Source organism: Branchiostoma lanceolatum, chromosome 14, assembly GCF_035083965.1.
Source record: "Branchiostoma lanceolatum isolate klBraLanc5 chromosome 14, klBraLanc5.hap2, whole genome shotgun sequence".
In the NCBI taxonomy this organism is placed as follows: Eukaryota; Metazoa; Chordata; class Leptocardii; order Amphioxiformes; family Branchiostomatidae; genus Branchiostoma; species Branchiostoma lanceolatum.
In genome coordinates this window covers 10,781,165-10,794,917 of record NC_089735.1, presented here as the reverse complement: position 1 = coordinate 10,794,917, position 13,753 = coordinate 10,781,165, and the positions used below count along the sequence as shown (strand labels likewise).

Here is a 13,753-nt window from a genome sequence, read left to right as displayed (position 1 = left end):
CCATTTATAGTTTAAGGTTTCGAGCGGCCACCCAGGATTCTAATACAAAGGCAAAACGACGGAGCTAACGTCTAGTGCAGGGCGGTCTGCTTATTTTCTTCCTAAGATCATAAAATGTAGTCTCAGTGTCATCCTAGTTAGTTTACTAGGGTCTCCCATACTCTCTCCTAACTGTTGATTACGGAAAGCCAAGTCTATGGCTAAACTAACTAGGTTAACACTCAACTTACAACGCCTTGTCTTTGAGGATATTTAATGTCTTAGACGTTTCACAGACAAGCTACCCTGTCCTTAGTTTGTATAACGCAAACTCCAGCTGTCCGGGGGTTTCTCTCCTTGGGTTGGGAGCCGATTACAGGACGGCGAGCGGTCACAGGAGGCTTGATTGAATTCAGGCTACCCTGTCCTTAAACATTTCGCACTGCTCTAAGACTGAGATACGATCGTCGTTTCACTAACTGAGGGAATAACGAATTATTACAGTGCTTGAACGTCCGTGCTATACCTGACCACGTTATGTGTATTGACACTACACATCGGTGATTCGCTACCAGTCTGCCGTGTCCAAGTGTGGACCACACAAAAGACAGGCACTCAAGTCGTCTACCCTTTCTGTTCAACTGATAGCTAAGACAACTACTGGCATGATACAGAGCATCAATACAGACACAAGATATAGCGTTCATTAAAAATCATATTTTATTCTGGAGGTTTCTTTCACCAGATAGATTTTTTACACAGAAAGACATGGTAACAAAGCGAGCAAGCTCGCCGGATCTAGACAGCATTGGTCGCTTGTAGCTATCTCCTATATACTATCATGATGCGATCATTCTTTTCATTGGTAGAAGAAATAGATTATTTTCACAAAGGATCTTACGAAAGCTAGAGGGGATACAGTCTTATTTACAAAGTACATTTCGAGATTTCGCTTAACCTATCTTTCCCTGAAGATCTTACCAAAATATTTTCTTCTTACAAAAATTCATACAATTTTCTTCTAATTCACATCAATTTACAAAGAATTCATTCTAGAATGGCATTCTGTGATGGCTATCGTAGTTTGAGTTTTAGGGTAAATCGGATAAGAACATTTGAAAGCGGTAGGCATAATCTTTTCTACCATCTATGTATGGAGAATTACCTTGATCACTGAGGCATGGGCGCCCTTTGTGAGATACGTTACTGGAATGGCGGTTTGCTATAGTTCAAGAGAGTTCCTTTCTCTACCATAATGCCTTTATGGTGAAGGGTACATGTACGAGTCGGTTTCGGAGAGTTCTGAACACAAAGAACCGTTCGGGGTCGTACTGGGGTCACTGAGCGGGGCTGACATCCATTGTCCGTCGGGCGTCCAGGACGGCCCACCCGCCCAGCCAATGTTCATGTTCTCGAGACCGCCGCCCGGCCCGAAGAGGCCAGGCATGGCCTGCAGCTGTACCGAGGGATCTCCACCGGCGTCCGCTACCTTCAGCATCTCGGACAGGGCCCAGATGTAGTTGTGCGCGAAGCGGAGCGTCTCGATCTTTGTCAGTTTCGTGTCGTCGGGAAACGTCGGCAGGACTTCTCGGAGCTCGTCTAGCGCGCCGTTCAGGTTGTGCATGCGGTTTCTCTCCCGATCGTTGGCCTTGCGACGACGCTGTTTCTTCACCTGCACAACCACCTCCTGGCTCTTGGGCTTCTGTCGCGACTTGTGGGACCGTTTGCGCTTGGTGCCCGCCGTCGTCTTCTCGGCTTTGTTGTTGTCGGTCTTGCGTGTGGGGGCCGCCCTCGGCTGACGGCCCGCTTTCTTCTCCGAGTCCGTGTCCGTGGAATCCTCGGGCTGGTACTCGGGAGTGGACGGGAGACCGTCGGTGTACCGGACCTCGGCGAGGCTCGGGGAGGGGGAGAGCGTCGGCGGGCTGGGCGAGTGGAAGTCCGTCGAGCAGTAGGAGTAGGGCGAGCCCGGGTGGGTCTCCATGTCGCCTCCCAGGCGGGGAAGAGGGGATAGGGAGCCGTCCGACATCTTTGGTTGGTACGGATGTAACAAAAACTCGTCTGCAGAAAGAGAAGAAAAATACTTCAGGTCAGAATATGTGACGACAAGAGAACAAATAAGGAAATAGTCCACCAGCTGCTCAAAAGGCGGAAACGAGTAGCCCGTGTACTCTACATTATTGCACTTCACCGACTTGTTGAAACAAAGAGTATTTTTTGTACTCCCTCTGCATCGCACAGAAATACACACGCGCAAAAATATTGCACCACATCTAAATACATTTCACAGGTAATGTAGCAAATCCTAGCTTATCATGAAGAATGCTTTGGACAGTAAATTGTCAATTGGTTCAAAGTTAGATACATGTACCAGTTAAGAAGTACAACCAAACATATACAAAAATCACCCACGTAATTGTATAACTCTGTCGCCATCAGTAAAGTAGCTAAAAGCTATTTGCTGTACTAAAAGATGCCGGATGCTTACCGAGCCAAGTGAAGCCTTGTACAGTTGGTGGAGTCTTTCACCGGAAAAACGTTGGCGTAACAAAGTGGTTTTGCTTCCGTGGGCTGAAGTGTCGAGGGCACGCGCTGGCTGTCAGTCGGGGCTGCCGCCGGTGTGTCCTGTAGGCTCTGCCGCGCGTGTGTGTCTCGAGCCGAGCTCCCGTACTGTTTATATACCCGTCCCCCGACAATGCCACTCGCCTAACAAAGAATTAAACTTTGACCATCCTCCCCCTATTATCAGATCACGCTAAGTGATCGTGTATACATATGAATAAGGGTGAACGCTTCCACAGGACTGCCCCCTTGTCAACAATACCGCGCGCGTCTAAGGGTCTCCTCTCGTCCAATGAGAGGCGCGAAGTTTTGTTCTTGGTGCGGTTACCCGGTGAAATCTCCTCCAAGCAGACGCTATTAGCGCATTAATGATCTCAGCGTGACCGGCTATTACTCTGTCCTTTGTCACACAAGGATGAAAAGACCACCAGTTCTAATCTGGACGGAGATATTCGTGTGCCCGGATTTTACGCCCCACGTGTACGCCCTCTCTCTCACCCCCAACCCTTTAAACCATCCCTCAAAATCAACTCTGAACTCAGGGCCAAAAAACGTCCCCCTGTGTAATTTTTAGAACCTTTTTTTCGGTTGAATAAATAGTTTTTTTTTCTCTCTCTACTCCTTGACCTTCGCACCAGGGAGTAGGTAGTACTACTCACAACAATCACAATGTTTAAAGTCTGCAAGTGGTTGGCGGTATGTGTGTGTCAAAGTGGGACTATTTTCGTCACCCGGTTGACTACAGGCAACATTACGCGGTTTGATTTTAACATTTTGGACATTTTTTTAGGTGAGACAGTAAACAAAAGGTTAGCGGAGAGAACAGGGAGGGTGTGGGGAGGGGGACAGGGCGGTTGGCTCGCGCCGGGCTGCGGTGGCACGCGCCAGGGGAGCGGCAAAGTCCCCGTCGTACTCCCGTGCCAAAAGGCAGCAGGTGATCTGTGTACACAGCCCAGTGCGCATGCGTGCTGAGAATAAAAGCGCGTATTTTAAAAGTTTGACAAAGTTGGCGGGTGGGCGGACCACTTGCGGCGGTCGGCGGGCAGGCGCTCCTGCTCCGTTCCGCTGCCGTAACTCGGGCCAGCGCCTACGGCGGGTGAATTTTCCCTGCCTCGCCGTTCCTAGCTTGTGTAATTGCACTTGAAAGCAGGCCTGGAAAGGGCACACTTCCCAAACAAACCGACAACAAAGCCGACAAGGCCGGGCGCCTAATAATCCACCCATCCACCTGGTCTTTGCCATTTGCAGAACCAATAATAAACACCATCCTTTTCATGTCTATTAAATTCTGAGCTTAATTAGAGGTACTTTACCTATATTAATCATTTATCGAGCGCTCTTGTGGCGTCAAGTCCGTCCCACCTGTCGCTGGGATGTCGAGCGGGCTTTGTTCGTCGAGCGCGTGGCCCCAAAGAAAATCGCTATTGAATGATAATTTTGACCGGGTTTCTACGGCAACCTCGACCACTTGTTTGTCCTACCGAGGCGAGGGAAGCAGGGCTATTGATAAAATCTACGGCTGCGCCTTTTTTCCGCCGTCCCTCGGGCCGGCTGTGCGTCGCAACCCGTTGATCGTATCGTCCAACAGCGGCGAAAAAATAGCTAGAAGTTTACTCTGTTGCATGGAAATCGACGCCTAAGTGTGTTCAAGTGGTTTGTACTAACTTTTTCTGTTTGCTTTTGGCACTTCTAGGCTACATCTGGCTTCGCCTAGAACTACAAGCACGAGGTCTGTGCTATTGTCTGAGGCGCTCGCACACAAAAACAATGGTGCGACCAAAATTGAGGTCCGCTTCAACTTGAGCGCGTGTTACCCACATTGTCCTGTCGTATAATATGCGCCGGAGAGAACAATAATGACTTTGTGTTCTGCATACAAGTATATTTTGCAAAATAGGGGATAATATGGGCTTTGAAATCACATACACGCCATATGCCATCGCTTTCGCAATCTTTACTTTTTGATGTCTATCGCTTGGTAGCCGTCACCGAAAAGAGCGTCGCCTCCCTTGCCCTATACCTACAGCAAATACACACCCCGCACTTTTATCGCAAACTTGTGGTGTTGTTTGGCCCACACTAAGTGGGTAGGTATCCTTGAAGAGCGTTATTCATCTAGCTATCACCTGGTCCTGATAGCAGAAAGCGGTCCGGAGCAATTGAGGCATTGAGATTGGCGGCAATTGTGGGCTAGACGCGGGCGCTCTGTTGTTCGAGGCGGCTGGCCCCGAACGCGTGCCAGTCGCCGCCTCTTGACAGTGCCGACGCGGAGAGACCGGTGGTCGCGCTGCCCTTCAGGTGGCTGTATTGTCCTCCTTTGTTCTTTAGCCTGCACTTGGTGTTTGGAAAAGGCCAATAGACCAGCGTGGTACGCCTTGAATCAAAGCGGCGCGCTAACAAGAGGACCTGGGCGGGCGCGCTCAGCACGACCACCCGGCCGTCACCTGCTAGTGATGTCAGACGTGCCAAAACCACTGTTCGTATTCATTTATCCGCCGCTGCGACTCCTGTGTGATGGAAATGTGGGCTCAACAACAACAGGGCCATGAGATGAAATAAACGGGCCGTGCTTTTTTCATTCAGACTAATCAAGACCCGACTCCCCGTACCATCATAACAATAATTCCATATACCCTACACCGACGACACAACTTCACATTTACCACTCCACATTGTCACCATACCCAGACTTGTACCCTTAAGTTCTTATCCATGTAATTGTTTCACCTTTTATTCTGCCATTCATCCCTCCTCTTGACAACAAAGCAAAACACAATCCCACCTCTTTATAAAAACTCGCCGGGCGTTTAGTCTAGGGTGAGGGGCACGAAGGGTGGCAGGTCGCCGACGAGCCCAGACGCCCGGCCCCTTGAAGGTCGGACCTACTTCTCGCAACCACACAGACTTCTGTCAAGACTTGGCACCGTCTTAAGGTTTGATTTTGGAGATGTGCCGCAATGTGCTGTCATTTTGAATCACAGGAGTATGTGACTGTCTTTCTAAACGACCGGTTGGACGTGAGGGAGGTATAGAGGGCCCCAAGAGGTGGTTATGACGATTTGGCATGGACTATTAATTAGACGATCTGATTTCGACGAATTGAGGTACTCCAGCTGCATGCAAAAATCCCATTCATTCCGTGGAATTCAAGTAGGGGATTTGCTGGGTACGTTGCTTGGTTACCTCTTTTCATATTGAAGGAGCGATGCCTTCATCTAAACTGCCCTCAAGTACAGCATTTCATAGACATCACAAGAGAGCAGACATAGAGGCAGTATGTATGGATCTGTGATTTGACATGAATACTCTGCCTTCTTCCTAGCAAGTCTTAAGCGAATGAATAGGGTGCACGTGCCAATTGCAAGGACAGGTCATTTGGAACCCATGCAGACTGAAAAAAAACCCCACAGTGCTTTATTTAAGAACTAGCTGTTATGAGCTGTTCTGTTGGATCAAGATAAGAATACACCTGCCTGGGTGTGGTTTAAATGTCAGGTATCGAAATGATATATATATATATCTATATCTTCCTAAGCCAGCTGGCTTTGTCATAAATATTTTGACGTCACACATATATATCTCTACAAATCTGTCCACAATCACACTACTACAGGACTATAATATAGGGAACGTAAAACATCACTGGCTTTGTTTATGTGTCTTTTTTTGTACAATTGTACAGATCAGGTTCCTAATAATGAACCTAGAGTCTGTCGATTTATTGGACTCTTGTCTGAATGTAATTTTACTGAAGGCCCCGCATCTCCTAAACGTTACGTCATTTCTAAGTTCACCTGCATCTAGATAATTGAATGATCCGCACTGTCGATTGGCTGGAAATGTGCCAGTGGTAGAGGGAGGGAGAGGGAGAGTCAGAGAGAGAGGATGTAAGCAGAAGAGACCCATGTCGTCTAACAATCCATGCCCCAAGGTTCAAAATTGATGAGAACATTGATGTCAAAAATGATTATAAGTGAGGGAAAGTGACCACCAAGTTGTGCTTGGATATATTTTTACTTCACGCCCGTTTCGTAAGGATGATGATCAATGTATGTGTGCTTTGGTCTTTGTAAAGGACCAACTTTCTGTTGAAGTCTACTCTAGACTAAGGCTGCAGGTTCATAACATGGATGTTTTGTGTTTTGATAAACAAAATAGATATATGGAGCATAGTGTAAAGGATAGAATATTGAAGAACGGTGAGACCACAGTCTCTTGATTTGATAAACACAGTACCGGCAAAGACGACCTATTGACGATTCCCTGCGCGGAAAAAGAGCATAGAAAGTACTCCCAAACAGAACTGTCTGAACTCGGTTCTCCCAGGCCCTTCCACATAACCTGCCTCTGCGGGCGTATCTTCCATTGAAATGTCGAGAATGTGTCGTTTTGTTGTCCCTTTCTGCTCTTAAATCGCAGCCGGCGTTCGGTCAGGAGGCAAGGTCCTGGTCCAGTATTCTTCCATCACGTGCCACATTGTCCTCCCTGTGAGAAAGGCATGAAAGGCTTGAATGGGGGACCTCCCGTCCACCCCACCCCGGACTCACGACCCTTGTACTGTAGGAAGATGTGGTATTATTACCGTTATCGGGCCCAGGGCCTGGGATGACCCTTTCAGACGGACGGATGAACAGCCACCCCACCGGGTTGTTGGCCCAGGGTGGGCGGCAGGGGCAGCGTGCCGAGCGGGGTGAGGACCTTTGGCACTCCGGCAGGTGCGGGGACCATGCTCGCGGTGGCCACTCGGAGGAAGGGCTACAAGGTCAAGCATTATATAATGAGGCGCGGGGGACTCAATGAAAGGGCAGGGTTTGAAGGAAGTGTATAGCTTGAAAGGTGGGAGAGGAAATTGGTCATGTCACTCCGCAGGGTGCGGTCATAAGGATTAAATCTTAAAGACTGACAATACAGCAAAGTGACAACACGTGCCTTTCTTCTTCTCTATTTTCCGAAGTAGAGTACTGGTAGGGGGCAACGTTTATTTCTCCTCTCTTTCTTCCCTCCCTCATTCTCCATCTTCACTTCCTCTGTGAATCACAAACTCTTTTATCTCTCTAATACGTTCTAATGTTCTTCCGTCCATCCTATAAAATGAAACGTCGCCAGTCCGTATTCGCACTCATCGCTTCGCAGCTTCCATTTGTTGTTGTTTTTATCGCCATCACGTCGAATCAGTCACTGTCACATGCAGGCACATCAATTTTATCTCCTGACGTTCCCCAATAAAAGAAAGGTGTCATCACGTGTCCAGCTTTGTGAAGAGAATCAATGAGAACAATACAGGCGAGATTGACATCACTCACTGTCCACTGACAGTGGTCAGTATGTGCTAAATTGTCCGTGACTGTCGACTGACCCTTCCCATGACGAGGCGATTTGTGGAACACGTGATTAAGAAAGATAACTGTGAAACTTTCCTCCTAACGGCCATATTCAAGTATCGTAAAAAAACAACTAAATTTTAGATACATGCACAAAAAATGTTTGTAGTTTCCAAATAGGTATTCAATGCCAATAACGACAATACTTTTCTTCTAAACCATCACTTTTATCAATACATATCTATTGGACAGCATCAAGTAAGAAGATCTCAAAAAGGAATAAAGAAAATGCTTCACAAAGATGGCGTGTGTTTTCATCCACGCCATTTCAGTGTCAACACCCAGCTTGTGGATTTGACCGTTACCCCTGGAAGCATATTGTCCTCCATCATGTGCATGTCGCTGCCCTGTACAAGGACATCTCGTCCGGTAGCGTTCCACAGGCTTCGCCTCCACCTGTCACATTCTGTCTGTATCACCGTGTGTTTTTGTGTGTATGGCTTTGGTTGGATGTTTGGGTTGCGCCTGCCCTGAATACACAATGAGCGGGGGACGCTAAGGCACAGTTGGTCTACAGGGACTGTTTGGTGACAATGTTCGGCTACCAGAGGACCAATGTCATCCAATATGACCTTGCACCCGCATTTACGGTAGCGTCGTTCAAACAACTTCCCGCGTATCTAAATTATCGTCCGCAGACGTGAAAGGAACGGTGTTTGCAAGGTCCTCAGAAATTGGGCATCTTCTTGTCAGCTTTTCACACAAGGTTGGCCGGGGCTGCGCGGCTTTTGACGCGGTGAAGAATGCGCTGGGTGTCGCGAGGTCAAGACGTGTGTGCCGAGCAATGGGTTTTGTTCGCTACGGGTGTCATTGTTTGCCCGCGCCATTGTGCTCTTGTCAGACAATTATTTGAAACTTTTCCCGGAAAAATACTCCAGGATAGCTCTATAGAAACCGTTGGTTTTGACATTTGAGTCACGTATCGGTAGAGATTTTAAGCGTTTGTGAGGATACTCTTGCATTTTTTGAAAAGACGAAAACAGACAAGATATGGTACACATACAGTGGCCAGCTAAATCTACACAAAAATAAAGTAGAAGCGAAAATGACAGACGACATAGCGACTCACGTGTCAGATACATGTATCTTTGAACCTCTGCACCAAATCTCTCCTTTTGTTCTTTGTAAAAACTATTAAGAGCCCGCTGATCCGATTGGTGAACACAAAGAGAGCGCGGTTAATCGTTCGGCGTGCTTTTAGCTGTGGCCAACTTCTTTCCGTTGTATATGTTTGCCGCCCAACTCAAGTGGCTTGTGTGGAGGGAACGCTTTTGTCACCATCTATCAAGCCTTCCATTAGAAAGCATTAAAGGACGGGCCCACGTTTCCTCACAAGAGGAGTGTTTGGTTGATTCGCGTGGAGTCCCGTAGACTCTTCCATCTCTGTCAGAACATGGGTAAACACGCGTTTCCATAATAAAAAAAGAGCATCCACTCATTGAACTATCCGTAAAAGCACGACAAACAAAAAAAAGATCCATTGCTCTCTCCAACGAAAGCGAAAGAGACTCTCATAATCAAATACTCTTTTTAACCACGCTTATGTGAATGGCTACCGTGAAATATGGCATTTCCTAAACAGTAGTTTCTTCATACATTTGGGCCAATAGTACATTATAAAGATATTTCTGTGCGTGTTTTGTAGCATGAGTTACTATTATCTTATCACAAGGAGGAACCACAGAAAGGAACTTTTGAGAGGTATACAAAGACAAAACATTTATCTCCTTAATTGGTAAGACAACAGTAAAGACGTCGCGCGGTCTACCTTAAGTGAGTCAATTAGTGGTGTATATGTACAGGGTACATTACGCTGCGTCTGACTACTTAAGAAAACACGGAACAAGATAAGAATGTACAAACTTGATTTGCCTTTCTGTCTCTTCAAGTACTTAATTCGTGATAGCGACGGAGATAAGCGGATTGTGACACTCAAGATGTGTTCTATAGTCAAATAGATTCGGCGCGACGACGAGACTCAGAGGAAAGCTGAATGGGGTGGCAACGGTTTGTTTTTGAATGATTAGAGTCTTGACTTTTTATTGAAAAGGAATGGATGGAATGGTTAGGGTTGATTTAACACAAGAACGGGATCTGGCTAAAACCTTTGGTCAGTCGGTCTCTTTCTGTCCATCTGTGCCTGTCTTTGTGTCTGTCAGTCTATCTATCACTCTTTCTCTATCTTTCGCTGTCTCTCTTTAGCTCTCTCTGTCCCATCTCTTTTCCCATCTGCCTCTTTCTGTCCCTCTTTCACTTCCACTCTCCGCCTCTCTTTTTCTTCTCTATGTCTATCTGCGCCTTCCTCTCCCTGTCTCTCATTCTCTCTGTTTGTATGTCTGGTTGCCTTTGTCTCTTTCTCTCTATGTCGTTCTCTGTCTGTGTCTCTCTCTCTCCCTGTCTTTCTCCTTCCCCCTCCTTCTGACTTAGCGTGGGTACGTTATTTGACTAAGGTCCTCTAGGTCAACGGTCAGACGACTTTGTCAGTCGGCATGATGTATTTAGATGTATGGGGTCGTGTCGTAACAGGTGGTGGAACGGTTGTTCAAATAGTCTAGCGGCTGACCAAGAGGCTTTGATTTGTAACAGTGGGACAAGACTACTCTCCAAGCAGAGGTTCGGCTCCGGCTGGTTTTGATGTGTTTTTAGGAGTTTTTGAGACTTTTGTGCTTTCTATTTTGTCCCGGTTTCTTTATGTCGCCAAGACAAACACCAGCCGGAGCCGAACCTCTGCTTGGAGAGTAGTCCAAGGCTGAATTCTCGCTGCTACAGAGCGTTCTAAACTTAATGTATAAGTCAACACAGTTTGTGTCTTCGGCACTGACCAGAATATGCCGACACAAAAAAGACAATACATGGTCGTCTTTTCTGCCTAGATTTCCGTATCGGACGATTTTTTGCTTGATTTATGTATCTCTGGGGACGAGCTCCTCTTTCCCAGGAAGTTATGAAGGCATCGTCATTATGATTTTGGAAGACCTACAAAAGAAAGACCAATAAAAGATAGGCGTTTAGAATTCCTTCTCCCGTTCTCCTTTTCTTGTAGAAATGATATCTATTTTCGCATCGTCACCTCCAGAATCCATAAGCTATGGTCGTCTTTTCTGACTAGATTCCGTATCGGACGATTTTCATGGCTCTATCTGTAACTCTGGAGATAGACTCCGTCGTTCCCAGGAAGTCTTGAAGTACCACCATTGTGGGAAGACTATAGAAAGAGCAATGAAAGATTTTTCGGTGCGCTGGGATTGTTTTTATTGTAAGATTTTGTGTAAGTTAGTACAATTGTGGCGGGTTACATTTGCACAAGATCATTCTTACAAAACAGGTAGTCGTTTCAATGGTAAAATAAGTTACCAACACATTATGTTATTTCCGAGTTGTTGTCGCTTGAAAAAAAATCAGACAGAAGTTTTACAACATGTTGATTTGACATGCCCCATTTTTTAAATGTTCTCTCATTTTCAACTGCACATGAATGAGACAATTAGAGATTTACATCAGGCAATTGATCACAATTATCAGTTGGCCATTTTACACAACCTGCGTCTGAAGAGACATCGAGAGCAATTTGAAAAGGAAAATTATCTACCCCCCCCAAAAAAAAACTGTTTACTTGTAACATTGCCCCAAAGGATGATATCAGATACTGAAATATCTCTCCTCACCAAAAGGAAGAAAGCACTGTGAATACTGCGCAAGTGAGTGAATGAATGAATGAGTGAGTGAGTGAATGATCGAGTGAATAATGATGATATACAGGTAAACATCTCGTAAAGTATTATGTTGTCTTCTTTACATTGACCACTAGTACTGTGTAATATAGATAACGTAATGAAATTGTTTTGGTGACAGATACTGTAAGAATCAACAGAGAGCATAGTCATGTTTTGACCGTGGATTACCATATCAGCAAAGTATCCAAGTCCGGCCGCCATTTTGTTGAGCTAGTGACGTCAGTACATGACTGTTGTCACCAACAATGGGGTGAAATCGTAACAACTTGTCCGCGGTATTTTGACACATTCTCACTTGTATTCCAATTCATCTGTCACTTTAAGCATCCCTGGCCTCATATACTGTCCAAATGTGGGCAACAGCGATAACAATGTAGATAGTTTGTGAAATTTTCACCTGTCCACAGCCAGGTGGGTTGTGGTTATTTCAACCCCTGAGACCTCTAATCAGGAGAAATTTACTGGGCGTTACTGCCGGAAAGGGCCATGTTTACGTATACAAGCAAAACAGGGAGATTCTAGGGTTTATGTCTGTTTTGTCTGAAACGTCAGGTTTAGATTGATGATAATTGTAAGGTCTGGTTTGCGTATCCCAAGCGGAGTTTGGGTTATTCCATTGAAGAACTTGGATAGGAGAGGCGGATACTTTCTTTTGTCAATACTATCTCTAACACAACTTGGTATTGACAATAATGATGTTTCAACGCAACAAGGTATCCGTTTCTCCAAAGTCACTGGCCAATCGGAACGTTTCATTTTGTCAGGTTGTCCTCGGCATTGTTGACATTTGAAACACAATACTAGTAAACAATTTTAATGATAAATTGTCGTCTTTGTATGAAGATTTCCAAATCTTGATACAAGAGTACTTACTAGTTTTTTTTTTCAATTTCAAGTGCTAAATTGTCAACATTATCGTTTTTGAGATGGGACTTACCTATCTCAAGTTAGTCTAAAACGTGTGTACACTAGTCGATGTACAGGCATATGTACAGGTACAAGTATACCAGACGTTCAGGTCCGCACCTATTGGTAACAATATAATTTTATACTACAGACCCTACAAAATGTAGGTACACAGCCCTAGATCGATGTGACACAGTATTAGGAGCTGTTAAAGAAAACTGGACAGAAATGACCAAATAATTAAATGTAAATACAAATGCGTTTCATACAAAAAAGATATTACTTTCCCCTTATTGTTTGTCCATTGATGTCACTTGAGTGATCATTCTGAAAACGTTAGCTATCTGTCAATTACCCTGCATGTGATCCACCCTCCATTACCAGGCTTAAACATATCTTCTTTGCTATGCTATGCAATCAGGGATTGAACAATGCTTCTAAATCAGATCTATTCCAGCGATTGGTATCAGGACGTTTCGGCACCTGGACTCTTCGGCCCTCATCTGAAGACAATTCGGTACGACTCTGGTTATGATTAAGGTTGGGGCTAGATGTGAGTTAGAATCAAGGTTAGGCGTCCGCTTGGAGGCAAAACATCTGGAAAAAGCCCTAGGCCTGAATCGTCCTGATCGGCTAGCTAAGGGCCGAACTGTCCAAGTGCCGAAACGTCCGGCATCTCCAGCGATTATCCTTCACATAGACAGACCCAGTTTAATAATAGTTTAATGACGACAACGAAACTGAAAAAGAAGACAGCAAGACTACATAATGTTTTAACAAAGAGATCTTGACAACATGTATAGGGGAGCTTTAGACGTTGGCACTCATGAATAAAACATTAGCGTAAAAGAACCCAACACACTTATCGAGAAGACTAGGGGTGACATAGTCTTACCAGGCTCTAGAGGCGACTGGAAAGAGTAGAAATTGGCCAAATAGACAGATAACATGACAGAGGAGTTTGTCCGCTAAAGAAGTACAGTTTCTGCTATGTAATCAGTCTGTTTTGCCAATTTGCAATTTCTACTCTTTCCAGCCACCTCTTGAGTCTGGAAGAGGCTAGGGGTGACCCTGTCTGCTTGACTGAAAATGCAAGCCGTGGCGAAGCCGCATTGCACTACAATCCCTCGGTAAAGCGTCACGCTTTGGCTACCTTTACCTTACTACTGTCTAATTAGGAAGATAAACCACATG

General features: G+C 45.5%; 1 protein-coding gene across 1 annotated transcript; it reads right to left on the bottom strand.

The window, feature by feature from the left end:
- Nucleotides 1-676: 676 nt before the first annotated feature.
- On the bottom strand, nt 677-2,602 carry LOC136448569 (neurogenin-1-like). Its single transcript, XM_066448185.1, has 2 exons — nt 2,465-2,602; nt 677-2,037 (listed from the first exon to the last, which is right to left on the bottom strand). Exon 2 carries the CDS (start codon nt 2,003-2,005, stop codon nt 1,241-1,243), a length of 765 nt encoding a protein of 254 aa, XP_066304282.1. The 5' UTR covers nt 2,006-2,037; nt 2,465-2,602; the 3' UTR covers nt 677-1,240.
- Between the last annotated feature and the right edge of the window lie 11,151 nt (nt 2,603-13,753).